The sequence below is a fragment of the Tubulanus polymorphus genome, chromosome 7 (genome assembly GCF_964204645.1).
Source record: "Tubulanus polymorphus chromosome 7, tnTubPoly1.2, whole genome shotgun sequence".
Taxonomy (NCBI): Eukaryota; Metazoa; Nemertea; class Palaeonemertea; order Tubulaniformes; family Tubulanidae; genus Tubulanus; species Tubulanus polymorphus.
Window position 1 is genome coordinate 13,259,704 of NC_134031.1, and position 27,987 is coordinate 13,287,690.

The 27,987-nt window shown below is 38.7% G+C and overlaps 2 protein-coding genes and 1 long non-coding RNA gene across 7 annotated transcripts in view; 1 reads left to right on the forward strand and 2 right to left on the reverse strand.

Moving 5' to 3' along the window:
- The window catches only part of LOC141909360 (pre-mRNA-splicing factor ATP-dependent RNA helicase DHX16-like), a 415,810-nt gene that overhangs the window by 164,606 nt on the left and 223,217 nt on the right, over positions 1-27,987 (forward strand). The gene's annotated exons all lie outside the window — the stretch shown is intronic.
- The window catches only part of LOC141908642 (abasic site processing protein HMCES-like), a 46,808-nt gene that overhangs the window by 8,323 nt on the left and 10,498 nt on the right, over positions 1-27,987 (reverse strand). For all 3 annotated transcript variants that reach the window (XM_074798761.1, XM_074798760.1, XM_074798762.1), the window contains exons 2-9: positions 23,788-23,902; positions 23,176-23,319; positions 17,800-18,042; positions 16,679-16,857; positions 14,607-14,665; positions 14,244-14,324; positions 14,090-14,155; positions 12,780-12,889 (exon numbers count right to left, since the gene is read on the reverse strand). In XM_074798761.1, coding sequence (XP_074654862.1) covers positions 12,780-12,889; positions 14,090-14,155; positions 14,244-14,324; positions 14,607-14,665; positions 16,679-16,857; positions 17,800-18,042; positions 23,176-23,319; positions 23,788-23,807 — 902 coding nt within the window. In that variant the 5' untranslated portion in view covers positions 23,808-23,902. The remainder of the gene's footprint in view (positions 1-12,779; positions 12,890-14,089; positions 14,156-14,243; positions 14,325-14,606; positions 14,666-16,678; positions 16,858-17,799; positions 18,043-23,175; positions 23,320-23,787; positions 23,903-27,987) is intronic.
- On the reverse strand, positions 7,146-8,170 carry LOC141909353 (uncharacterized). Its single transcript, XR_012619701.1, has 3 exons — positions 8,100-8,170; positions 7,663-7,832; positions 7,146-7,299 (listed from the first exon to the last, which is right to left on the reverse strand). It is a non-coding gene; the product is annotated as an uncharacterized LOC141909353 (long non-coding RNA).

A 27,987-nucleotide genomic window follows, 5' to 3' on the forward strand; every position in this document is an offset into this window, starting at 1 on the left:
AAAATTTGATGTTCTTCATCTGCAAGCCATGCAAGGAGGATCTTCCTAACCTAAGCAGAACAAGAAATGAGTTTAGTCCTGAAATTACCGGTACTCATAGTTTCTCACCGGAGGACTTAGCTTGCATGAAAGATATTTTCAAAGCTGGAATCAAAGAGGTTGCCGATCAAAAAGTAGACAAGGACGACTTCAAGCAACTTCTAACTGAATTCAGTAAGCTCAACACAAAGGTTGAAACGATGAGCACAAACCTTGAAAAGTCTGAGACCAAGAGGATACAGGAAATTGAAGAGAAAGTAACACAAAATATAGAAAGCGATATTCGTGATATAACCGATAGTATCCTGGAGTCAAGACAGAGACGTACCCACCTGATCCTGTACAACGTCCCCGAATGCAATGACCCGGACTGGAAAGTTAGATTAAAAACAGATAGTGATGCTGTCGAACGATTTCTCACTATTACTCTGGGAGCATCAGTCGAAAAACCAAAGCACCTGATGAGATTGGGATCCCAACGTACAGACGGGTCAGACAGACCTCTTAGAGTAATATTGAATACGGAATGGGAAAAAGATTCATGCTTAGATCGCTATCTCAACAAACTTCGATACAATAGGGATACTTTAGGAAATATCAGAATGAGCGAAAATAAATCAAAACTTGAAATGAAAAAGTACAAGAAACTACGTGACGAACTTGAAAGAAGACAGCAAAAAGGGGAGAAAAACTTGACAATCAGAAATTACCGAATAGTTGAACAACGAGCCAACAACAGGAGAGATAACAGCTTTCGATAAAAGGGATGTAGACCAACAGCCAATCAAAGTTTGCATCCCAGAAAACACCAGAAAAATTTACAAAAATCAGGACGATCAAAAAACGCATGAAACGAAAACTGAAAAAATTCATAAAATTCGAGATAATAAATTCCAAGTAATCGAACGGAACTCCAATCAAAACGCCAGTCGACAAATTCAACTGGAGAAATTAACTTGTTTAATGACTAATGCCGATCAATTGCCTAATAAAATAGACGAACTGGAGCTAATGGTAAATCAGTACTCGCCTCACATAATTGGGATCAGTGAAGTGAAGGCTAAAAACCCGAGAAGTACTACACGAAACAAGCCACCAAATATCAGGGGCTATGACTGTTTCAGCAATCTCGAGTCAGAGGCAGATAGCAGGGGAATATGCCTGTACATAAAAAGTGTGCTTTCCCCAGTACCCTTTCAGCTGAAGACAAAGTTCTCCGAAAATGTTTGGGCTTCGGTTAACCTAGAAAATGACAGAAAACTACATGTAGGATGTATATATAGGAGCCCAAACTCAAACGACGAAAATAACAATAAACTTCTGAAAATGCTAGATGAAATTTCACAACAAAATGCAGAAATGGTATTTTTCGGAGACTTCAACTATAGTGAAATTGAATGGGGAACACCTGAATGTAGCAAACCACCAGGACACCGTGCCTCAAAATTCCTGAATGCTACTCAGGATGCTTTCCTAACTCAACATCAGCTCGAACCATCTCGTTTCCGCGAAAACAACCAACCTAGCAATTTGGATCTTATCTTCACGAACAGAGAAGGAAAGATATCCTCGATAGAACACACTTCTGGTCTTGGAAAGAGTGACCACAACATTATAACATTTGATTATAATTCATCAGTCTCCTACACAAGAAATATCCAGGATAAGGTGCAATACTCCAAAGGTGATTATGATAAACTACGACGATTAACTCAGCGAAACTGGGCTGATGAAATGAAAAATATGAGTGTCGAGGAAAGTTGGGAGCACTTCAAATCAATAATAAAAGAGGCAGGGGAAAAGTCTATTCCTACTTCAAAATATAGTGGCGAAAGCAAACCTAGGCCACTCTGGATGACCCCGGATACTTTGAAATCAGTGAAAGAAAAGAAGAAGTCATGGAGGAAATATTTAAAAACGAAATGTGACCAAGATTATGCTCAATATGTCACCGTCAGAAATAAAACCAGAAGAGATCTAAGGAAAGCTAAGAGGAACTTGGAAAAGAACATAGCCGAAACAGCCAAAACTAATCCAAAGGCTTTTTGGCAATATGCAAATAGTAAACTAACAAATAAGCAAGATATACCGCCTCTATACACATCCTTAGACCAAAACACCCTTACTGATTCCGATGACATAAAAGCGGAAGTTTTTGCCGTCTATTTCGCATCCGTATTCGTTAACGAAGACTTGCAGAATATTCCTGTTTTACATGATGTGCCAGAGCGCCCAAAACTAGAAAATATAGAAATCAAAGAAGACAAAGTTTTAAAATTATTAGAGAAAATCAAGGTCAACAAATCTCCAGGTCCAGATCGACTCCACCCCAGAGTACTCTTTGAAGCTAGAGAAAACCTTTATGTACCTCTTACAGTCATTTTCAACAAGTCGTTACTAAGTGGTGAAATACCAAAAGACTGGAAACTCGGGTGTGTTACCCCGTTGTTCAAAAAGGGAGATAAACATAAAGCTGAAAATTACAGACCCGTAAGTTTAACTTCCCTCGCATCCAAGCTTATGGAGACGCTAATTAGAGACGCTGTGACGAAACATCTGGAAGAAAATAAATTGTTATCGAACGACCAACATGGATTCAGGTCGGGAAGGTCTACCACCACAAATCTGTTAGATTCACTTGACGATTGGACTGAAGCACTGGATAATGGATATGCAATCGATTGTATATACCTTGATTTTCAAAAAGCATTCGATACAGTGGCCCACCATAGATTAAACTTAAGGATAAAGCACATTGGTATAACAGGCATCATCGGTCGATGGATTGAAAATTTTCTTAAAGACAGAAAGCAATGCGTTCGGGTAAATAACAGATGTTCATCGTGGAGAGAGATCAAAAGTGGTGTACCGCAAGGTAGTGTATTGGGACCTACACTATTCACTATATACATAAACGACCTTCCAGGGGTAACAAGTGTCCCTACAAAGCTCTTTGCTGATGACAAGAAGTTGTATAACATCATCAGATCAAGAAACGATTGTGAAAAACTGCAGGAAAGTGTTCTAAACGTAACAAATTGGTCGAACACATGGGACCTAAGTTTCCACCCAGAAAAGGCAAACAGGCTCAGAATTGGACCCAAAACGAATCCTTTCAACTACAGCTTGAGTGGTGTACCTATAAAAAGAAGTACCGCCGAAAAAGACCTCGGAGTGATTATAGATGATAAAATTAACTTTAAAACCCATATAACCGATTCTGCTAACAAAGCTAACAGAGTACTCTACACGATAAAAAGAACGATGCACTTCCAAGACACTCGTGCTTTTCTGCTACTGTATAAATCACTAGTGCGTCCTATACTAGAATACGGAGTGTGTGTTTGGGCACCAAACTCTATCGCCGAGATTGACAAACTCGAAAGTATCCAGAGGAGAGCTACGAAGATGATTAGAAATATTAGACATGTTCCATATGAACAACGATTACAAGTACTAAATCTCCCCAGCCTATCTTATAGAAGACTGCGTGGAGATATGATCGAAACCTACAAGTATCTCCATAAAATAAATCGCGCAAGCTCCATCGTCCATCTAGACCCTAGACCAAGAGAAACACGAGGGCACTCTCTAAAACTGGAGAAACGTAGAAGCAAAAAATCTATATGAGCGAACTTCTTCAGCAATCGAATAGTGAATATCTGGAATTCTCTACCTGATGATGTTGTATCATGCGAATCACTAGACCTATTCAAGAAAAAACTCGACAAGCAATGGACAAATTACGAACTGAAATTTAATTATAAAGCAAAATGAACTGAAACTAGTCCATCCCCTTTTAGCAGCGCACTACGACGCAGATAACGGACTATGTACAGCTAACCAGTGCAAGATCGCAGAGCGGTCACTCACTTATATGCTGATACTGATACTGATACCCGTCTGTAACATTGGTTACGGAAACGACTCGTCAGCTTGATGAGTTGTATGTATTATGATTGTGCGCCACCTGCATCTTCCGAAATAATGTTCATATAATTATTTGAAGGGAGGATTGAAATCAATTATCAACGTACATCTGAATATGTAATAGTCCTTAGTAACTTTCTGTAACAGAGGGCATAGAAAAGATTTTTGAAATTATTTAATTAAAATATAAATTTTATTTACGAAAAATAAACTATTATGGTCAGTACAGATTGAAAATTCATAGTATATTTTTAAGAACAAGCTTACATAGCTTACAGAATACATCACGTACAGAATACATCACGTACATTTGAATTTTATAGGTGATGGGTAAAAATCAACGTGTGACAGAAAAAAATGTAGTTAATTATTTAACAATATCGAAATATGTGCTCTCTTTTTAAACTAATGGAGTGATACGCAATTAATCACATGGCCTGTATTAAAAGATAGAACATACAAGTTGGATATTTATAAGTCGAAACATGTGAACAGAAACTAAAACTTTGATGTCAGTGACCAGTATCGAATTACACAACGACAATTGGCTTTAAACTCAACAAACATTATTAAAGAATGTTTCAAACAAAATGCTTTATATAACGACATGAATAAACTTGTTTTACAAAACAAGAAAGTACATTTTGAACTTTTGAATGGTCGAATCCCATTTATTCACAGTAACCTGTGATGTGGCGATCCTCGGAGCCATCATTCTTGATGACATCACTAACAAGTGGTCACGGCCGTCGCGTGCACTCATTTCTTTGAAAATCTCGCTTCCTCGCGGAGCGGGACCTGGTGACGCTGCGCCCCGCCCTCTTCGCGCTGGGAAATATCTTATTCCCAGTCAGCAAAGACAGGTTCTAAAGATCATAGAGTGCATCGCTGGAGGGTTTCCGATCCAATTTGAATCGGTGCGGTGGCGCTCTCAATGCGGAAGTTTTTGTAAATTTTTCAGTCGGCGACGGACGTTTATCGTTGTAAGTGATGTAATATGTAAAAAAATGCAGGGAAACCTATCTCAATTTGTTTTTAGCGATGCAGCGGAACTAATAAGGAACATTTTGATATATAACATGACTATAGTACACTAATCACTATCCCTGATGGAATAATAAGCTCCACTCGACAAACTCGTTCCCATACATTTTTATCTCTCTGTTTCACACACACAGCCCCTCTACCATCAATGCCTAACCCCTGTTCGACCAACTGTGGGCGTTTTCCTTTGAAACATAAGCCTAATTGTAAAAGATAAGCATTAATCTATGTTAATGCTGCATCTTTATCATGAAACCTAAGAAAGATTATTCTATTATTTAGGCCTATTCAAATTTTCTGTCCACTACCACGTGGAAATAAGACCCAGTCAAAATTGTGCATCACGCTTTGACGAAGAAATTGGTTCTAGGCTATAAATTTTACGACTCAAACGAATCTTTTCCTCAACAAAGCCGCTTTTAGTTTGATGCAAAATGAAATTTGCTTTTAAAAAGTGTAACTAGGCCTAATCAAAAGGATATTTCAAAAGCAAACTTTGCCGGGCCAAGAGCCATATTGAATTCAATTTTTTCCGAACCATTATGCCTCTTTCATCATAACATTATTTATCCTATTTCAAGATCTTAGGCCTACAAGTAGAGAGAGGGCCTACGTTGGGTTCAAATCGGAATTTTAAGATTTATTTCATTTAATTCCAGGTTTTCACTGTAGATTATCAAAGACATGTGGCGTTGTGGGAGTTCATAGTTGTTTGATAATCCATCATTTGTAAGTGTAAGGCTATTTGAGGGATTCGAAACCGACATTTTGTAAATTTTGTAGCTTTATTACGTTTAATCCCAGATGTTTATCATGACACATTTCATTTTGGGGGTTTGTCAGCGAGTTGGTATGCTGTCGGCAGAAGTAGTTTGATAATTCGTTTCATGTAAGTAAACAGCTATTTGAAGGATTCGAAACCGAAATCTGTATTGTGAATTTTTTAGTTGCATTTTGTTTGATTCTAGGTGAATAGGACATGATTCATTATGGGAGTTTGTCCGCGAGTTTGTATACTGTCAAATGAAGTTTCTTCGTCAATTTGTCGTATGTAAGTATCAATCTATAGGTTATATAGGCCCTATTAGGGGTTCGATACAGAAATTTGGTGAATTCCTCAGATTTATTTTAATTTATTCCAGGTTGTTATCAGAAAAATATACTTTATTTCATAGGTTGGTCTTTGATTGAAAACTAAAAATGGATGATAGTTCTAAATTTGATGTTGATCACATGACCAATCTAGTAAGTATGGCTCACTCGTCTTTTAGAATAAGAGACCTATTGCATTAATCCTTCAATTCAAGTTGCTATACAACCTTTTATACAGATATTTACCTTATCAATATAAACATGTATTTGCCATTAGCCATACAATTCAGTAAAACTTTTCCCGTCCAGATTTTGAAACATCATTTGACTCAATTTTTCCTCCTAGAAAATTGCTTTAGCTCATTCCAATGTTCGCAGTAAAAGTGAATGTAGCATGTATGATTCCCATCCATCAATTTTGTCTTGTTTCGTATTTTTAGCGAAAATCTCGAAAAAGTCTGACGTCGAGGCAGGTGGTGGCCAGACAGACATATTCTTGGGAATTATTTAAAGACGCATGGCAAACACACTTATTGTTCAATTTTTTCCTATCCTTATTTTGAAATTGAAGTATTGTAATAAACTATTGATTTATTTTTGTTGATCAACGCAACTAGTTTTGTTGTTTTCTTTCTTAATTTACATTTGAATTGGATGGTTATCTTGCATAGGAGTCAGTTTTTCATCGAAGCAATACAGTCTAACTTGTTGACGTCTCCGATGCAGCGGGGCAGGGCGGTCATTATATTGTGGACTTATCCAAATTACACTTACACAGCCCAACGTGTTTCAGTGTGTAAACTCCGTCGTACTCGGCATTATAAGACAGTGAGGAATTGAGTTTTAGTCACCTGAGCCCTCGGCTTGATTCGACCAAAAAGACCTTAACTGACTTCACAGAATTTGATTATGAGTCAAGGATTTTCTAAATTTCTGAATGCTTTCTCTGGTTTTAAGATCAATTCAAATTCAATCTTCAAAATATTTTATTGAAAGAAATTCTACTGAAGACAGATTTTGAAATGAAGGATATATCCAGGCAAATAATTATAGCAAAATCAACTGATGATCATCAAGGTGAAGTTTTCATTCATCTTCGGCTAATTTGTCTACCCCTGATGATTGAAACATTTTGGTTACTCGTGCCAATTAGTCAGCCACAGTCGATTTTCATGCCATCTGACCTCTTTCCATCTGTAATTAAGCAATCAAATGTAAGAATTACTTAGGTAAGGAGTGAAATAATATATAGATATCTTAGGAGACTATTTGAAATCATGAGTTTGTTGTGAAAATCTATTACTACAGTCTCGTAGAGCATAGACACCAAGCCACGTGGCATTGGTATTTTAAGGGCTATTCAGTTTACTCCAAAACAAGTCAATGATTAACATTAAAAAAGCTTCATATCAAGGGTATGTCGCAGGACTCGTGACGCCCATGAATTATCATCCCATAATTACAATGAATCCAATTCTGCATGTACGTTAGTACGACTGATTACTAATCCAAATATTGCATTACAAAAAAAAATTACGCAAAACGTCAAGTACTTACAGCATCTGAGACAGTTGCGCTTAAGTTAGCGTGTTAAGTTACGTCTTTGGCTGTCAATGTCGAAAAAGCCTAATTTGAAACATACATTTGCGCACTGTGGTTTAATATTCCTGCAAGAATCCGCAAAGGAATTGAAGACCGTAGTGCCCAGTTCATTCCACGAATAATAGCTGGAAAGAAAGTAATCAAAATAAATTGTCATGCACATTCAGTGTAAACCAGGCCATAACTAGCTGCTATTAAGGCATTCCACCGACTGGCTCTACCCATTATATTTAGGGCCTAAATCTATTCTAGGCGCATCCCCCAAAAAAGCTAGGCATTAAGTTAGTAGCCAACAATGATCATTGCTACACCGAGTAGGCCTACTCATTTGCTACCATACTCATATTATTAAAGAAATCATTTAATACATTCCCTGGTTAACGGATTCTCACCTTAAAATACATCATAGAACTATAACGGAATATCCGTTATAGTTCTATGAATACATAAACTCCGCTGTCGTTGTCATCGATACGAGTCGTCAACTGAACGCGGAAGTAAAATTCCGTGTGAAAATTCCTACAATTTCTGTCCATATCACGTTGATTTGACCCCGAAATCTTCAGGAAATGTAGCCAACGTAAATTGATTTACGAATAGATTTAATCAATTGACTCATTTCAGAAATCATAGTTTCGTGAAATTCATTAAAGTCCTAAAACTCGCGATAAATTTAAGCCGAAAATGATTTCAACCATCCACCATGTTGTTTCATTAATAAAACAATTGTTGCGCGCCGGCGCTGTACTGTGATAATGCATGGTTTCACTAGGATTCGAACCCTCGACCTCTCAGTTGGGAGTCAAACACCTTATCCACCATGCCACAGGACAGGGCGCTGTTATTATCGTTAGTGGGAGTACCCGACAGGGCGAGTCGCGATTGCTAATATCATCCGGTGTTATCTTTCAGTAAGTAATTTTAAGTTTAAAATAGGACGGAGAGTGCATAGGTATAATCTACGCGGAGCGAATGCGTGTTATATTACTATCAGAATTCTACATTTCAATTAGAAGTAGTTAGTTGTCGAATCTGATAGAAGATGAATATGGAAAATATGTAAATAATAATAATAATAATCAACAGAATTACAAAAGGGTTTTCGACGAAAGTCAGAAAACCCTAATAATCACGCGAATTTCAATAGGGTTTTCTGTGAAGAAACAGAAAACCCTAATGAGCATTGAATATTTTACCAGCTTCACAGGCACTTGAATATGGGCTTTGATAATGGATAAATATTTAATGATTCACCAGCGATACGTTATTCCTACTTCGATAATCCACCATGTTTTATAATATTTTACCCATGATGCAACGCGCGCCCGTCGTTTAACTATACTATACAGAGAGGCTGGAAACGATCCTATCTCCGTAATGCTTAAATCTACCGGCAATTATCGGGACAGCCAAACACTGCCGATGATTGCCGAAGTACGTCCCAAGTGTCAATTTTAATCCTGAAATATGAGGAGCGCCCATGATTTCAATTGTAGATGATTTTTTGGAAACATTGACACTGTTTTAGCTACATTAAAGATTTTAACTGGCAACAAAATTGATTTTTGAAAATTCGCGATGCCTCTATGGGATTGCTGTGACGTCATCTGTCCCGATATTTGCGGGTAGATTTAAGCATTACGGAGATAGGAGCGTTTCCAGCCTTTCTGTATAGTATAGTTAAACGACATTGGATCATGGGTAAAACAGTTGCATCATGGATAATTAAGATGGCAACCCCGTTGGTGTTTTTATCGTAGACAAGGTCAAAGCCCATATTCAAGTGCCTGTGCCAGCTTTAATATAGTCACTATGAGAATGAATGGCAGCTTATTGGAACACTGCCAGCCTCTTCCAATGTTGGCCGGGGAAGTTAAAATACCAGTACAGAAGAAATCGGCTATTAGATCGTTTTAAATCCTGGAATTTACGACTACAATATTCAGACCTCGACCTATACTTGTAGTTTGCTGCTTAATATTTTCAGGTCACAAGAAATTACAATTTATTACAAATTCTATCAAACAGAAAAACACAGCGCTCATCTTCTGCTATGAATATTCAGCCTTTTTTCATGTCAAACGTGCACGCGTTACAGCATTACCTTTAGTAGTGTACTGTACGAGCTTGTGGGTGTGTCGTGTAGCACTCCGCGCGCACGTGGAGGCCTCGTGTAAGTGAATGTTCGCTTACACTTGTCAATCAAAACAATCACCGGGTATTAAAATGAAACAATACCTATGGTGGATGTGTGAAATAATTACATCCTCACCAGCAATGAGCATTTGAAATTCGCACGTATACAACACCTTGTCCAATGAAATGTACGCCATTCTATGGCTTTTCCATAATTATTTTAGTAGCTCTGGAATTCCCCGTATATCCCAAAAACAGCCAATCCTATTCGCTCGTAGAGACGACGCCCCCAATTGCGGTCATTGCAATTTCATACGCGAGAGCTAAGAATTTTCCCGCCAAAAACAGCTTTTCGTAGAATTTTAACTCAGTTGACCATGTCATCGACGGAGGTTCGCCATGTCTTCAATCGCATCGATTATACGTCGTTTAAGCCGAGAACCAATGAAAAAAATGCTCACATAAAAAAACGTACCGCGATTTTACATGAATTGGCTCAATGCCAACATCATATCGCTGACAAAGGTAAACCAAAAATACACTTTGTAAAGTAGACAATTCAGTTCTTTCGAATATCTCATACCTTGGTATTTAAAAAAAACATATACAAAGGTATGAGATATTAGGAAGAACTGAATTGCCTACTTCACAATGTGTATTTTTTCGAGTTAGCACTATTTTAACCTTAACATATTGACATCGAATCAACGAATACAGTCCCATGATCCCTGCCACTGTCAACGATGTCGACTAGCATATGAAATACATATTCAATTGGTGTCAGTGATGTCAACCAAAACCATACCCACTTGGAAAGTGGTTTCAAGTGCTCAACAATGCAACAATGTCAATATTCAACCAATGGTGAACATATACATAAACTAGTGACCTTGAAACTCACCACATTCATAGAACATGTCAGCAGCTACAATTTTACAATTGGTTGCGATAACATTATATGCCTCGGTACCAATGAAATATGGATTAACTAGGTAATTCTACTATTTAACACCCCCTGGTGACCATATGCAAAACCTAATGACCTTTAAACTCACCACATTCATAGAACACGTCAGCAGCTACTATTTTACAATTGGTTGTGACAACAAAATATGCCTAGGTACCAATATAATAAGGAAATACTAAGTTATTCTAACTATTCAACGCCCCTGGTGACCATAGAATAACTAATGACCTTGAAACTCACCCCAATCATAGACCATGTCATGTGCTACAACTTTGCAATTGATTGTGGTAACAGAATATGCATAGGTATGAATATAATAAGGAAATACTAAGTTATTCTACTATTCAACGTCCCCTGGTGAGCATATAGAATAACTAATGACCTTGAGATTCACCACAATCATAGAACATGATATGGGCTACAACTTAGCAATTGATTGTGGTAACAAATTATGCATAGGTACGACCATGATATACAAATACTAAGTTATTGTATTATTCAATGCGCCCTGGTGGCCATATACAATAACCAATGATTCCAAAAATCACCAAAATAATAGAATACTATATGAGCTACAATTTTCCTATTGATTGTGGTAAGAAAATACTTAGGTATCAATATAATGTGGAAAAACTTTTTTCCACCTACGAATGAGTACTGATGATAGCAAGATGGCCATCAATTGCGTGATAATTGGCTGATCAAAAATACCTATCTCAGGTATTAAAGATCCATTTTCAAAGAATACCCATTACAATTTGCCATTAAAGAAAGGCGAATGAGTAGGAGGCTACAGGACTCAGAATTTGGGCAAAAGATTGACATCTTTTGGCACAAAAAAGGTCAGGGGCGATGGAATTTTTGGTTGCCGCGGCCAATTGCCTTTTCTTTATAGATCCCAAATATTGCCGCGGCGAATATACTTTAATTTCGTCAAAAACATTGTAAGGATAGAAAGAAAAATACTATTCAGTAAATTATTAATGTGGCTTTCGCCGCTGCAGTCGCTACGATTCCACCGCCACTGAAGGTTATAGGACAGCGGCCATCTTGAGTCCAATCAACCCAATTTTTCTTATGCTGATTGGCCCTTAGGGGATTCAAATATATAGGAAAGATCAAGGTAAGTGAAATATCAAGACGTTACATTGAAGCGTCTTCAAAACTTCCCAAAATAACTGGATTCCGTCTACGGACGGACGGACGAAAAGTGAACACAATAGCCCGCTGGGACTAAAGTCGCAAGTGGGCTATAAAGGCAAAATTCATCAGACTTAAGATGAGGATGTACGTTTTGATGAAGTGAAAGACTGTGAGTGGGGAATTCCCAGGAAATCCCAACAAATAAAGGGGATATTTGTAAAAATCACGTTGTGTTTCCTGCACAAAGTACGTACTACAAACATTGCAACTCCCCTTAGAAAAGTATGTACGCCTTGAGCTCACCCCTCCCCTCCCCCTGTATGTTTTTCTAAAAACCACACTCCTCCCCCTTCATGCATACATACGTACTTTATGCATGACCCCTAATTGATGAGGCAAATTTCACCAAGAACTATAAATGGGAAAACCCAGGCTGTGCACTCTGGCTAGTGTGGTAGGGTTTCGTACGGTTTGAATCCCTGCTAGGCAGGATGTGTTCTTTGCACATAGTCAGTAAATTAATAAATTAGCCCCCATGTTAACAAAAACCCTGGATCCGCCCTTGGTCATGGTGGCCCTTTTGATAAATGCAGCACTGCTGTCTTACCAAACCTAGGGGGGATATTTACCGGGGGATTATCACTTACATTCTAACCAGGACATATCACAGGGTTGATACGAACTGGTCGAAATGGATTTGTTACAGATTCGGTTTGATACAATTCAGCTTCCCGATTATACCATAATTTTTCAATTGTCCAAGATGATTTAAACCAGGCATGTACTGTTGTCTAACCATATACAAAATAATCAAATAGCTGCTTACCCAAGATCTATTGGTTTTACGCATTCATCTGACTTATTTCTGACGTTATTGACTATTGTTGATACTGGAAACATCTCAACACCTGACTTTGGAGACAGTAATTCTATAGCCTACAAAATACTTAATCAATCATTTATTCAATCACAGCAAAGGAAATTGCAAGTCTTTTTAAAACGTGTGCACAAAATATATCACATTTGTGTCAATTGCTATGGTCCACTAGGCTGTTATTGTTTCTAAATACTATTTTTGAACTGAAGCTTCAATCCAAAGGCTTATATGTTAATTAAGAGGTAGCAGGTAATAATCCCCAAAAAAGGGGCACTACAGCCAGCCAGTCCGCTTTTCATAAAAGGCTCTTGATGTAAACTGTGGGTTATATTTGTCAAAATACACTCCCCGCTCAATATAATTTACGCAGTGAAATTGTGTAGCATTTCTGACCACAAATACTAGCCGCGTTCACACTAGATACAGCGCTTATGAAGTACCGTACTTCGCTGGTGCCGAATCCACCAAAATACGGTGCTTACACAGCCAGTTACGTTCACACGTTAAATTAACGTTCAAGCCGCGTATTTCAGTACGGAACTGAATAACTCGCGAATAGGCCTCGAATAATTTGTGTAAAGTGTGAACGCTTGGTACCTTACTGAAATCCTAGAGTGAACGCAGCTACAAATAAAGCCAACCACTAAATTGATCTAAATTAGGCCTATGACTGAAAATGCATTCACTTAAGTGAGTGTATACATATATATCTTTATTTAAGTTTCATCTCATATATAAACAAGCCAGCCTATAATAAGGCTTACAAAGACACATTGATAATTACAAGATACATAAAAAAACCACATTTTACAAAACTCATACCACGTTTAGGTTTTAAACTTTTAAACTCTAAGTTCTAACTTGATTAAGTTAGGAGTTGCGAAGTTTCATTGCAGCTAGTGTAATGACTAATCTAGTGAATTATGCAAGTAGTTAGTGGTCACAAGTATTTACAAGGGTTAAGCCACGATCACACGGAGACGATTTGGCCTGGGCTAAATTGACACGGGTGAGGCTCAAGTCAAATTTGGCCCATGCTTAATAAGAAAGCGCTCTCGCACGCAAACTACTCACTTGATACTAAACAATGCTCAAACGAAGCGAAGTGAGTCATTTTCGATACAAGTTGTTGCAATGCAAATGCAATAATTTGTCCCATGCTAAAAGACTGATGAAGTGACTGTGTGCCAAACTGTAAAACTTGCAACTGCTGTGCTACATAGGATATGAATAATATACATGTATTTCGATGGACAAACCTTTTCTAAAGGTGTATTCCCTGAATCGAGCCATTGTCTGATTTCATCTTCACCCTCCAATATCGCCTGAAAAATTTTACAGATTTTTTGGTAGAATACATGGTATATCTGAAGATTCAAGTTTTAATGGTTTTACTTTGTGATAGAATCTTACTGGCATGCGAGTATGAATGGCTGACATTGGTTTTGAAGCATCCACAGTTATCACACTGTAACTGTATAATGGTTTTCCACTCTGAAAATATGAGAAATTTCTAACAAATATCAGTGTCATATTATCACCGCCATTTTCTGATGGAATACAATATACAACAATATGTCGAATACATTTGAACCAACATATCAAGTTTTCAGATGGATTTTGCACAATACTACGGGATGGAGATAAGACTGGAGATTAAGGGTTTCATAATCAATCAACAATTTCATAAAATAATATACTGGTACTGTCAAATGGATAATGTCAAATGGATAATTTTTCCAAATAATTTAAGTTGTTCTTGTTTTAATAACTTACATCAGTTTTATTCACATCAAAAACCCCAGCCATAGTAAGAAGACGCTTCCCATTCCAATCTGAAACACAAATTCAATTGTAGTCATCAATATTCAACTCCCCTGGTTGCGAAATTAAACTACCGTATTTTCCGGCCAATAAGCCGATTTTCTAGCCTCAGATTTTTACCCAAAATATCGTGATCGGCTTATTGGGCGGATACGATCTGACATAAAAAATCACTTCCTGATCTATGCCACTCTAATGCTCTCAATGATCGTCAAAATCAAGAAAAGTGGTCGATATTTATTTGAGGTCATTATTTACTACCAATTATAATCTATTTTGAACTATTTTATTTTTACTTTGATTGTTCCATCACCGCACAGCGGCAATGGTATACATTTATATAACGCGCGAGTTCATCGTACTACCACGTGTCAGTTCATACATTAGAATATATGCAAATCAGCAGTGAGCCGCGTACTGCGTGTATGGCTGTGTGTATAGTAATCAGCTGAGTGAGTCTATATATAGCACAGTCACTCGGCGATGATAGTATACACAGCACTCTCACACATCGGCGGGCGCTACTGTCAGCCTCTTAAATCGTCAATTAAGACAAACTAATTGACAAATCAGTGAATTAAAATCTCTGATGAAGGGCCTCGGCTTATTGGGCGAAGCTTTATGAAATCCATGTATTTTAGGCTAAAAAACTGCCCTCGGCTTATTGGCCGAGTCGGCTTATTGGCCGGAAAATACGGTATGCCAGCGGTAAAAATCATCAAATATCAAGACTATATGTTAATATAAGGGTCAAAACAAAATATGGGATAGTAAATTGCAGGCCCCTGATGAAGTAGTATCTTGGGGTAAATCAAAACTTCATATTCTATGCAATTTTATACAATATATTGCTACCAAGTTCTTGTTAACATTCAAAATGGACGATTTAATCGATTGATGGTAAGGAAAGTTGTCAAGCTTGCATAACATTGCATGATTGAAGCAATAACAAAATGATAGCGCTATTTTGAAATTTTTGTAACCAGTCCAATTCTTGATAACTAAATATAGGTCTTGAGACCATCATTGGGACCATCATCGATCATAAGATATTGAATTGGATGTGAACATGCGGGACAGGATGGCCACCAGTCGGCAATCTTGATTCTGACCAGGCCAATTTATGGACTGGAGATGTGTCAATAAACCATCACTAGAATTGGATAATAATAACTTCCCAAAAAACTTGATTCCATCTACAAACAACAAGCGAACACAACAGCCCACTGGGAAAAAGATCCGAAGTGAGATGAAATGCCATTTTACCAAGAGCTACGCTAGCTCTTGGCTGAAGAAAATATTTAACAAAATAGATACGGATCATCATCTATTGACAAAAATGGCAAATGCCAGGCCTCGAAATTAATGGTGGCAGCGGCGGCATTTGCCACTGGCTACACAACCACTGCTGCCGGTTGGTCTCCTTACTGGCGGCAATGAAATGCCGTCGGTGAATTTATTTCTATTATTGCCGTAGGTGATATAAATAACCCGCGGCAAACCTGGTTCACAATATAGGTCAGCCGTCAATCACCCGCAGTTCTTGACGCTGCATTATAAAATATAAATTAGCGCTGCCACTTGACCTATTTATCTAACTTCAGTCAGAGCTCCATCCAGATTTACTGATAAACAATGCCCAGCATACATCTATAAGAAATACGGGCGGCATCAGCAGTGAGCCGTGCATGTGTCTGTCTATACAGGTTTCAATAATCGCATGCATAGAATAGTCACGGCAATGAATAAACACATCAGCTTGGCGACTATTGTACTTAGTGTTTTTCAGCCTCTTACATCCTCAATTAAGACAAACGAATTGACAAATCAGTGAATCAAATTATCTGACGAAGGGTAATTGGGCGAGTTTCTGGAGTTTGCACTGGAAAATATTACCATTTTAATTTCAAAAGGGCACAGAAGTTTTGCAACGGGAGCACGTGCTTCTTGTGCTCCCATCTAGATTCACCCCTGGCCATCTCTTTCCGGAAGGGCGCATACAATTAAGATGATTTCTTATTTACCTTTTTCTTTACCTTTATCACCATTACCATCATCATCATCATTATCCACAACATCATCAGCTACACAAGGGTCTTGTGGTTGCTTCTCAGAATCATTACCAGTGTCGGTGTCATTCCATGGAAAATGTACAAAATATGGCTGCTTTTTGCCGGCAGCATCCTTTTTCCACTCAAAAAATCTGTGAAATGATGAAATGTATGACAAAATCAAAGGAAATCAAAGAACATGTTCGCGTGATTTTCCTTGGTAATGATGACTAATATGAATCAGGGTTATGGTTAGGTTTAGTGTTTTCTTGTTAATCAGGGATCCCAGGGGGCCTTACAGCAAATGCGCGGAAATTTCAGATGTTCCAAAAAGTATAGAAAATTGAATAAGTCAGTATCACGGCAATGCACCCACTACGTGGGTGCCTGAGCGCCGTAGGCACGAGTGGGGGGAGCTCGGCTAGAGAATTTTAGAGTTTTTCCATCCAAGAGAGTGGTTTTCCATGAAGATAGTGTATTTTTGCAGCTGCATTACCGGCTTTTTTTTTATCTATCATGTCACACGATGGGGCCACCATCTTGATTCTCACGTGAGTCACGTGAGTCAGTGAGATGGTTCGAATCCCATCAATGTTAAATGAGAACACTGGGGGCCGACTCTATTATCGCATCGGGATATCAATCCGGATAATGCAGTGAATTCAGTGAAATAGAGTGTAAATGGAAGAATAGTGGAAAACAACTGTGGTAACAGCTAATGGACTGGTTGCCTGTCTAAACGCACGTATATCTTCTTAACCGAACGGCGCCACTATCCGCTTTCACACCACCTCACCTTCTATTCTTAGAGGTAGGAGTAGGGTTAGGGTTAGGTTTAGGTTTGGAATCATCATAAATAGTTAAAAAATTTTCAGTTCCGTGTCTTGGCCACGTTGGTACAGCGGGTAAGGGCACTGCATCACAATGGGTTCTGCGTTTGAAACCAAATTTTTCTCCAATTTCTACTTAGGATTTTCCAACAATTACTGTGCATGCATATTTAGCAATGTCAGTTCGATTGTTGGAACTAACTCTACCCTGAAAATAATGCTTATCAAATATCACGATACAAACTGAGGCAATATTTCACGTACCCATCTACAACTACAACACAACGTCGGCCCTTTGACAATGGTGTCTTGAACATATTCTTACTGTTGATCGAGTCTGCACGACAGTTAATTGTAGAAAATGAAAACTTTTCTGGCGGGCCATTATACCAAGATGGAATCAAACCCCACCTCATTGGCTGCAACACAAATTCAGTTTCCTCAGTAACAGTCTCAACTTCTTCGTCTTGTTTATCTTTAAAACTATTTGCCGATACCATTACAGGCCTGTGATTAGAGATAAACATATATCATATTACTTGTACATAGAAAAATACTTGCAATACGAAATAAGTCCTTTAAGTCATTATTCTAACTAACTACAGTAGACTCCCCATACCTCGGATCCACATAACTCGGAATATCGTTTTGCACAGACAGAAGTAAGTACTTTTAAACAAGGTGCCCATGGGCACCGTTAGATTCAGCGCAGAAATTAGTGAATTGAAGGAGTTAATTATATCCACCATACTAGACCATACATAGGTATAGTAAGGTGCTCTATCAGCTTATACTTGACATAAAAGGAAATGCATGTTATAAAAGTATAAGGTAATTAGATTTTAAATGACAAACAGTTGTTTATACAAGGAAGAGAAGGTATAACACATTTAAAGTAGGCCTGATATATTTTGAAGTGAAATACATACATTATAATCGTAATAGGTTATAAGCATCCTAATGAATTAAATGTTTTCGTTAAATCAAAAGCATCTCAGATGTCATATCTATATTTTTGATGCTGAAGCTGATATCAAATCTAGCTGTATCAGGAGATGAGAAAGTATTCATACAAACTCTGTCCGGATTTTCAGGATTCAAAGCCAAGACCTAAGGCCAAAAAATTGATACCTTGTCTCCCTAAATACTGCAAACTACACTGCGCATCGACAAACAATTTTCAGCACAGTAAATGAAAAATCATTGTCAACGTTATTTCTTCTTTTGTAGTTTCCTCATCGATGAATTTTATATGTTGTATCAGTAATATATAACTAGGGGTCCAGGGACACCAAGCCCACTTGGGAAGTGGTTTCAAATGCTCAACAATTTAACAATTTCTATATTCAATGCCCCCTGGTGACCATATACAAAAACCAATGATCTTGAAACTCACCACAATCATAGAACATGTCAGCAGCTACAATTTTGCAATTGATTGTGATAACAAAATATGCCTCGATACCAATTCAATATGGAAATACTAAGTTATTCTACCACTCAACACCCCCAGGTGACCAAATGCAAAACCCAATGACCTTGAAACTCACCACAATCATAGAACATGTCATGAACAACAACTGCAATTGATCATGGTGACAAAATATGCTTACTGTCTGTCACACCTGCTCTCTGTGTGACGTTTTGGTCCGTAATTTCGTCAATCAACAGTTTATTTACCTTTATTACGCATCAATTTGTTCAGTGAGGACTTTGCATTCAGAAATAAACAAAAAGTTTTACTAAAGTTGTTTTTGTTTTCATTTATGAAACGGAAACATTACAGTGACGTCATCACCTGCTCATAAGCATACCAAAATACAGTAGGTGGCGCCACATGATGCGCCATAAAAGCCGTTTTTCAGCATTACAGGGGCGTATGCTAGGTAAACTATCGCTGATAGATGAAAATACAAACAAATCTATGCCACTTCATGATTTATCGCAAATTCCTTACCGAACAAAATTGATTGTGGTATCAAAATATGCATAGTACAAATATGATATAGAAATACTAAGTTATTGTATTATTCAACGCCCCCTGGTGGCCATATACAAAATCCAATGACGTTGAAACTCACCAAAATTATAGAACACGTTATGAGCTACAACTTTCCAATTGATTGTGGTGACACAATATGCTTAGGTATCAATATAATGTGGAAAAACTTTTTCCAACCTACGAATGTGTACTGATGACACCCAAGATGGCCACCAATTGTGCCATAATTGGCTGGTAAAAAATACCTATCTCAAGTATAAAAGATCCCTTTTCAAAGAATACCCATCACAAATTGCAATGAGAAATAGTTAACCAGTAGGAAGCTACAGGACTCAGAATTCAGGCCAAAATTGACATTTTTGGGCACTAAATAGGTCATAGGACGGCCATCTTGAGTCTGATCGAACCAATTTTTCTAATGCTAATGGGTCCTTAGGGATTCAAATATATATGAAATATCAAGGTAATTGCTCCAAGCGTCTCCAAAATTTCCCTCAAAAAGTTCAAAAATGTGTAAAAAGTGCTGATTTTGGCGAACAATGGCTGCCAGTCGGCCATCTTAATTCTGTCAGGGCCAGTTTTTGGGCTGAAGATGTGTCTAGGGTATATACATGTGTAACCCAAATATCAAGACATTACATTGAAGCGTCTTCAAAACTTCCCAAACTAACTGGATTCTGTCTACGGACGGAAGGACGGACGAACGGATGGACGAAGAGTGAATGCAATAGCCTGCTGGTACTAAAGTCCCAAGTGGGCTTAAAAGCTTCTTGTAAATTTGACGGCAAATGTTGTACAATACTGCTCATGTTGTTTACGTTAGTAGATCAAGATGACGTCACACTACATCGCTAAAAATCCCCAAAAAGGCATTAAATTGCCAATTTACCCAATTTAGGCTTCATCAATAGCCTTCAAAAGCAGTTGCCACTTAGCTGCCATAATAACAGCCATCTTAATGCATACCTTAGCCCGTGAATCATTTCCCACTCGGAGGAGATAGGGGTCAACAAGAATTCAGCACTCTGTTTTATACTAATAGATTCAGCTGTGCTGAATCTAAAAATAATTCATTCTCAAATAAATTTCTTCGTCTAGCTTGGAATTCTATAACTTGGAAAATCACACACCTCGGAACATTTTTTAAAAGAATATGACGAAAATATCACATAAGTCAGATATTCCGAATAACCTCTGAGACCCGATACACTATTTTCCCGCCATTGAGAATACTGTCGCGGATGTGACCGCCTAGTGGCCACCAGTCTTTATATCTAGCCAATCAGAAGCTTGGTAATGTCGATAGTGAAAAACATTGCATCCGATAGACTTAATGTAAAGGCTGATGGCTGTGTTTCTGAAGTACAACAGGAACAAGAAATGTTTGGGGTGAAAGAGTTGGCCAGGAGGATGTTGTATAACAGTGATTATTTCACTTCATTTCACTTTAGGTGTCAGGGCACCACAGTATTGGGGAATCCTGGTTTTGTTGTGGTAACAGAAATGCACTTGTACATGTCAAGGATTGAATCAGTTTGGCTGCATAGTTCTGTACACACGAGAAGATACAAAAATAGTACTTAAAAGACACATAGGTACGTAAGAAAATATATTTTTGAAAGTGGTTTATTCATCCACAATAGTTTTTTTGGTTAACAGGATACTTTCGTACCGTTTAACCCTTTCATGACCGCACTATATGTTCTCTAATGGCCCGGGCATTTTTTCCAAAACCTTCAAACCCCCAAAATACGCAGAATAGGGCTTATATCATGTTTATAATGCATGCACGTAATGTCCCTAGTGTTAGTCTTTTGATTCTGATCAGTTTTGGCCAAAAAAAATTTTAAGGGTCCAAAAGACCCCAGAAAAGCCCAAAAATTAGGGTCAAGGTCACATGCCTGGAGGACCCCCTTGCCGATTTTTTATGACCGTAAAAACCATCAAAATATATTTAGAACATATCTAGCTCGTGTCTAATTGACTATTCATTCATATGCAAATTTTGTTATCATTTCTAACGCCAGGGGGAGCTTAGGGGGTCTTTCAGGCCTGGTCCAGGCCTGGCAATTTGACCTCCAAACGGCCCACAACATCCCTTTAGAATGACATCACCATTGTAATTTTGCTTCACTGGATGCTGCTGTTGATATGAACGACAGTACGACAACTTCCATAAGTTTATCTACTCTGCTGTGAAAGAAAATGCCATCCGGTATGTCATACCAGACTGGGCTATTCCGTGATTTCTGTATCCGGTATGTCATACCGGATAGGTCGTGAAAGTGTTCAAAGAATAGACAAGAGCCCCAAGGGGCACTATGGCCAGCCTGTTAGCATTTCATAAAATGGCAAATGAAGCATTCTGTGAGTTAAATTTGTCCAAATACACTCCCAGCTCAGTAGACTAGCCAATCCCAGGCTAATATTTTACACAATGCAATCGTGTTTTCATAAGTAGCACAGACAGCGACTGGAGATGGCAGGAACAAATACCTCAGATAAATCTTTTCCCTTGGTCTTATTGATTTGAATGCTGAATAGAATTGAATTTTCTGAAATTTGCCCGATAAAACACAATACAATTGGATTTGCTATTTTACCTTGTTCAATAAAGTAAAATTGATTTGGATTTGATATTTTTTTGCAGAATAAAATTTGATTGAATTTGCAGTTTGAGCACATGGCTAATTAGCATATCAAGGTCATCCATCAGATTCGAGAAAAAGCTATTTTTTCCCGGACTTTGCACAATTGTCAATGATATTTTCTGTAGTGCAAATAAATATATTCCTCGCAAAAACCAAATCAACTAAAGATTTTACAGAAATCGATATTGAAATACAATTTTAGATCTTAAAATAAAACCCGGATGAAAACGATAGATGATACCGCGGGTTCACATGAACACCTGCTGATCTCTGCAGCTAAGCCGATCATAGATGAGTCTTTGCTTTCTGATTGGCTTTTTAAAACAGGTATTTTTGCGATCAGATTTTTGAGAAAAAGCTCATATAAATTTTAACGAGGCCCTCTTTCAAAATTCAGCTTCATAGGGGTTGGAGAATGGATAATGCTCTAATGAATGATTTGTATGAATATATGCTAAGTTGCACAGTCAAAGAGCCTTCACTCTGGAAACCATGTCATTTAAATTTGCTCCATTTGTATAGTAATAGGCTCAGCCTACGGCTGGCCTAAAAATTATGTCTCCTATTGTACTGCTCGGAAATCGTTTACCTCGGAACAATTTACATGGTTCCAAGTATTCCGAGGTATGCAGAGTCTACTCCATAAAATTTCACGAAGCTACTCTCAAATCAAGAATTCCAAGTTTCATCTGTCAGCCATTCGATATTCTATCATTGTGCTTCAAATGTTTGATTCGCGTGACTAAGACTTTGTCTAAGACATAAATGTATTTTCTTTTAGTTAAATGAAGAATAAATCATTTCTATTATTAATGAAAAGGGACTTGTAGGCTCGGGTGTTCAGGTTGGTTTCTTCTTGGTATATCTCGAGCAAAATGGCTTAAAAAATCATGGAATATCAACATCAAGGTAGGCCCTATATCTAGCCTAAATTTCAAAAACAAAATAGGGGCCTATCATCATCACATCAATCAATGTGAAACTTACGTTGTATTTCCAGGGCATACATTATAAGAAGTTTCATACGCAGCTGTTTTACCACCTTTAACTTGTCGCCATCGTGGTTTCTCAACATTTCCATGAGAATTTCGGTATGCACAAGCTCTTCGTATTGAATTACGTGGATTTGTGCTATACAAGAGAAGAAAATCGAATCAGGTTGTGCACTACCTCCAGTTCACGGAGCATCTAATGTCTACTCTTTTCATTTTAGAACCGTTAGATATCATCATTAAAATTCTATGCATAAACCAGATATTGAATTAAAAATAATGGTAAACAGAAAAACTGACATGAAGATGTAGTGAAAATATATCACTGATTTGTGCGGTTAACCGATTATCAGTACCGAATTAGGACAAGTTTATGTACCATGGGCATATCCCATAAAGTTCTTGTGGCTAAGGGTTAATCAGTTCAAGATCTACTACTGACATCAGTAATGGCCAAAAACATTCTCGGAAAGACATGACTTTATTAATGTAGCAAATTAAAGAAATCTGGGGTCCAGATTCATACATAGGATTAACCCCTAGGCCTAATCTAAATTAATTCAAGAGTTAAACCTGCTTTGCGAAACTTGACTCTGCAAATACTTACCAAGCAGTTCTGCCACACATTTTGACAGTTATTCCAGGTTTTTTCCCATAGAATTAAAGTTGATATGATATTCTACTGCTAATCTATGGATGACTGATGGATTATGTTTCCACACCTACAAACAAAATCATTTTAAAAATTATAAAAATCATTAGGCTGCTTTCACAAAACGCAATCAACTCAAGCCTAACTAAATTGGGAACTTTATCCTAATAAAATTTCCCTTATCACCATCAAATGGTTTAATAATGCTCAAGAGAATGATGTGTTTAACTAAATTTCAATTACTTTAAATTGAGAGCATTCAGTTTGTGAAACACCTAGCCTAACTCGATCACTTAATCAATTTAACTATTGTGTAAGCGAATCATAAATCAAGGTTCGATTACACTGCCTTTCCATTCAACTTCAGCTAAGTAGGCTGAAAAGATTTTTAACCATTTCTTCAATACAGTGTGAACTAGGGGTCCAGGGATACCAAGCCCACTTAGAAGTGGTTTGAAATGTTCAATTTCAATATTCAACGTCCCCTGGGGAACATATACTGAAACCAATGATCGTGAAACTCACCACCATCATAGAAAATGTCGAGATTCAAATGCAATTATGCCTAGGTACTAATATAACATGGAAACATACTATACACTCAAAATATTCCGCTATTCAATGCCCACTGGTGAACAAATCAGGGAAGATAATTTTCCGACCTTAGTCGGATTTGCAACCTTTTTGATTGATTTTGATCATCCCTGAGATCAATGCAGCATCTTTGCGAAAATTGGGGGAGGGCTGTGTTGTGAAGCATTCCGTGAATTATACTTTTAATTCCGGTACTGTAGTTTAGACCGAACCGTAATAGCAATCAAAACTCTGGTTATTCTTTTGTTTTTGTTAGCGAATCATTGCCAAAGAACAATACAGCATGTGAATGTGTGCAGCGAGTCCATTTTCCTGGAAATCCTTGATAAAGCCATCCTCCCCGTCAGGGATTCGAACTTGATGGCGTCGAGATTACCATGGTATGAAACCCAGCCACACTAGACTGAGTGCGCAGCTTAGATGATGTCATTATTAACCAATCTGATATGCTATTTTATTCTAGCCCGGGTTTTCCCATTTATAGTTCTTCCGTGAAATTTACCACAGCGATCATACAACGGACAATCTGATTGGTGCCACAAGTAAAACTAGGGGTCCAGGGACACCATGCCCACTTGGGAAGTGGTTTCAAATGCTCAACAATCTAAAAATTTCAACATTCAACGCCCCCTGGTGACCATTTACAAAAACTTATGTCCTTAAAACTCGCAACAATCATAGATGATGTCATGAGCTACAACTTTCCAATTGATTGTGGTTACAAAATATGCATAGGTACGAATATAATAAAGAAATGCTAAGATATTGTATTATTCAACGCCCCCTGGTGGCCATATACGAAATCCAATTACCTTGAAACTCACCACATTCATAGAACACGTTATGAGCAACAATTTTCTAATTGATTGTGGTAGCAAAATATGCTTAGGTATCAATATAATGTGGAAAAACTTTTTCCCACTTACGAATGAGTACTGGTGACACCAAGATGGCCGCCAATTGCGTCATAATTGGCTGATGAAAAATACCTGTCTCAGGTATAAAACATCCCTTTCCAAAGAATACCCATCACAAATTGTAATGAGAAATGGCAAACCAGTAGGAAGCTACAGGACTCAGAATTTGGGCCAAAATTAACATTTTTTGGCACTAAAAAGGTCATAGGACGGTCATCTTGAGTCCGACCGACCCAATTTTTGTTATGTTGATGGGCCCTGGGGGGATTCACATATATCCGAAAGATCAAGGTAATTGATCAAAGCGTCTTCAAAATTTCCCTCAAAAAGTTCAAAAATGTGTAAAAAGTGCTGATTTTGACGAACTACAATGGCTGCCAGTCGGCCATCTTGAATCTGACAGGGCCAGTTATTGGGCTGAAGATGTGTCTAGGGTAGATACATGTGTAACCCAAATATCAAGACATTACCTTGAAGCGTCTTCAAAACTTCCCAAAATAACTGGATTCCATCTACGGACGAACGGACGCTACGACGGACGACGGACGAAAAGTGAACGCAATAGCCCGCTGGGACTAAAGTCCCAAGTGGGCTAAAAACCAGGACAATTTAATACTGTCAGGGACACCGTGACAAGTGCCGTGTCCACGGGACAAGTCCCGCCGAAAACAGGACAGTTGGCAGCTCTGTAATACCGACCATAGGACCGTTTCGGGTTAAATCGATAATTTAAATTAAATTTTGCCAGGTGATCTTTTGCCAATGCGGCATTATTCCTATCAACCCATCTTGCCAATGGCTCGCTTTGATTGGCTTTTAGATGCTGCGCATGTGCACTGAGGTGTGCAACTTGTGCGAGAAAGTTCAAGGAAAGTGTGGAGGACAGAGTTAGAGAAAATAGGAGCATAGAGCGGGATTCAAACTTGGACCAGCATATTGCTAGTCTAATGTCTTTCCACAAGACCACCGGGGCTCACTGGAATCCACCCGTTACACTACATACAGCCTCACCTTACCTTAACCCTATCCCTAGGGCTATAAAGGGCCCTAAACCTCACCCTAACCCTAACCTTTTTGGGTTTAATTATCGATGCGCGTTTCACAAATGCAAATTATATGGGAGTGTAGCAAAATTTCAAAATAACTGAGGCGTGGATCTGGGTAAAAGTGCAGATCCGCACCTCTCGTTAATGGTTCAATCAATTACATTAAATATCACACTCAGAATGTCATCAGGTATTCAATACAGATTGTCACGATCTTTGAACCAGACACCATATTGGATGGGTGAATCTAACGTGAAGATATGCTGAAACATTATTTCATGACCAACAAAATAACTTTCTTGTCAATTTCAACATTCATGTCAGACAATTTGGCTAGCATTAATAACCCGGGTAACAGTTGACAAAAATTTGATTAGTTTTATGCACTGATTACCCTCATATCGTTTCAGTAATTACTTAAGACAAATCTTCACTTCAGATTTCCCAATCCAATATGGCGTCCTATTGAAAGATCGTCACGATTCTGAGATGAAAATTACAATTTTTAGTATGAAAATTTGTATTCCCGAGTATACTTACCTGCAAAACATACTAGCCAGTAACCTTAGCTTGCTGGTATAACCGCCCGAAATTCAACTTGGCCTACTACCACCAGCCGGTGGCGCCACCGGAAGTACGCTCATATAATTCTTGGGTAACATAACCCAATGAGCGGGGAGGCGGGAGGGACTAAAACGTATGTTTTGCAGGTAAGTATACTTCAAGGGCCTTCAACACCGCCAGAAGCTCGAGGTAATTTATATGAAACTTCGACTCCCGGCCCGACCACACCCCCACCTTCCGCGACTCCTCGACGTGAGCACCCCATCCGTAATGGCTCGCATCCGTATAAAGATAGACTGGAGCCTGGAGCGGGGCTAGGGATGCTCCCTGCGTCACATTCCGTGGAAGCATCCACCATCGAAGGGCGCCCAACAGATGGGGGGGCTTGGGGGGCATAAACGCATCCCAACTGAGACTTAAGGCAGCGCACGAGGTCTTCCAAAACCTCTGCAGCGGCCGACTGTGAAGCCTGCCCAATGGAACAAATGGCTGACATGGAGCTGATCTGACCCAGCACCCTGCTCCAATACCGAGCAGAGTGGGGAACTCCCTGTAACAGAGGACGAAGAGCCTGGCACAGCTTCAGTACTCTGGCTGCGGTGGGGCGAACGCGTCCCTGTCGCAAATCGAAGTCCATACCGAGGTATGTGAACTCCTGAGACGGCGAAAGCCGGGACTTCTCTGTGTTGACTCTGAAGCCCAGGTCTTGTATCATGCCGAGGGTCAATTTGATCCCGCGGCGACACTCCATGCGAGAGGCCCCTACTATCAGCCAATCGTCCAGGTAGACGTAAAGCCTTACCCCTCGAGATTGCAACTTTTTTTGAACGGCCCTGACTAGTTTGGTGAAGACCCAGGGTGCCGAGCTGAGCCCGAAGGGCAGAGAACAGAACTGATACACTTGCCCCTTCCACTTCACCCGGAAATATTTCCTGTAGCTGGGGTGGATAGGGACCTGGAAATAAGCATCCTTTAGATCTATGGATGCTGCCCATTGACCCGGGCGTAGCCCTTGAATGATCTCCTTTGGCGTG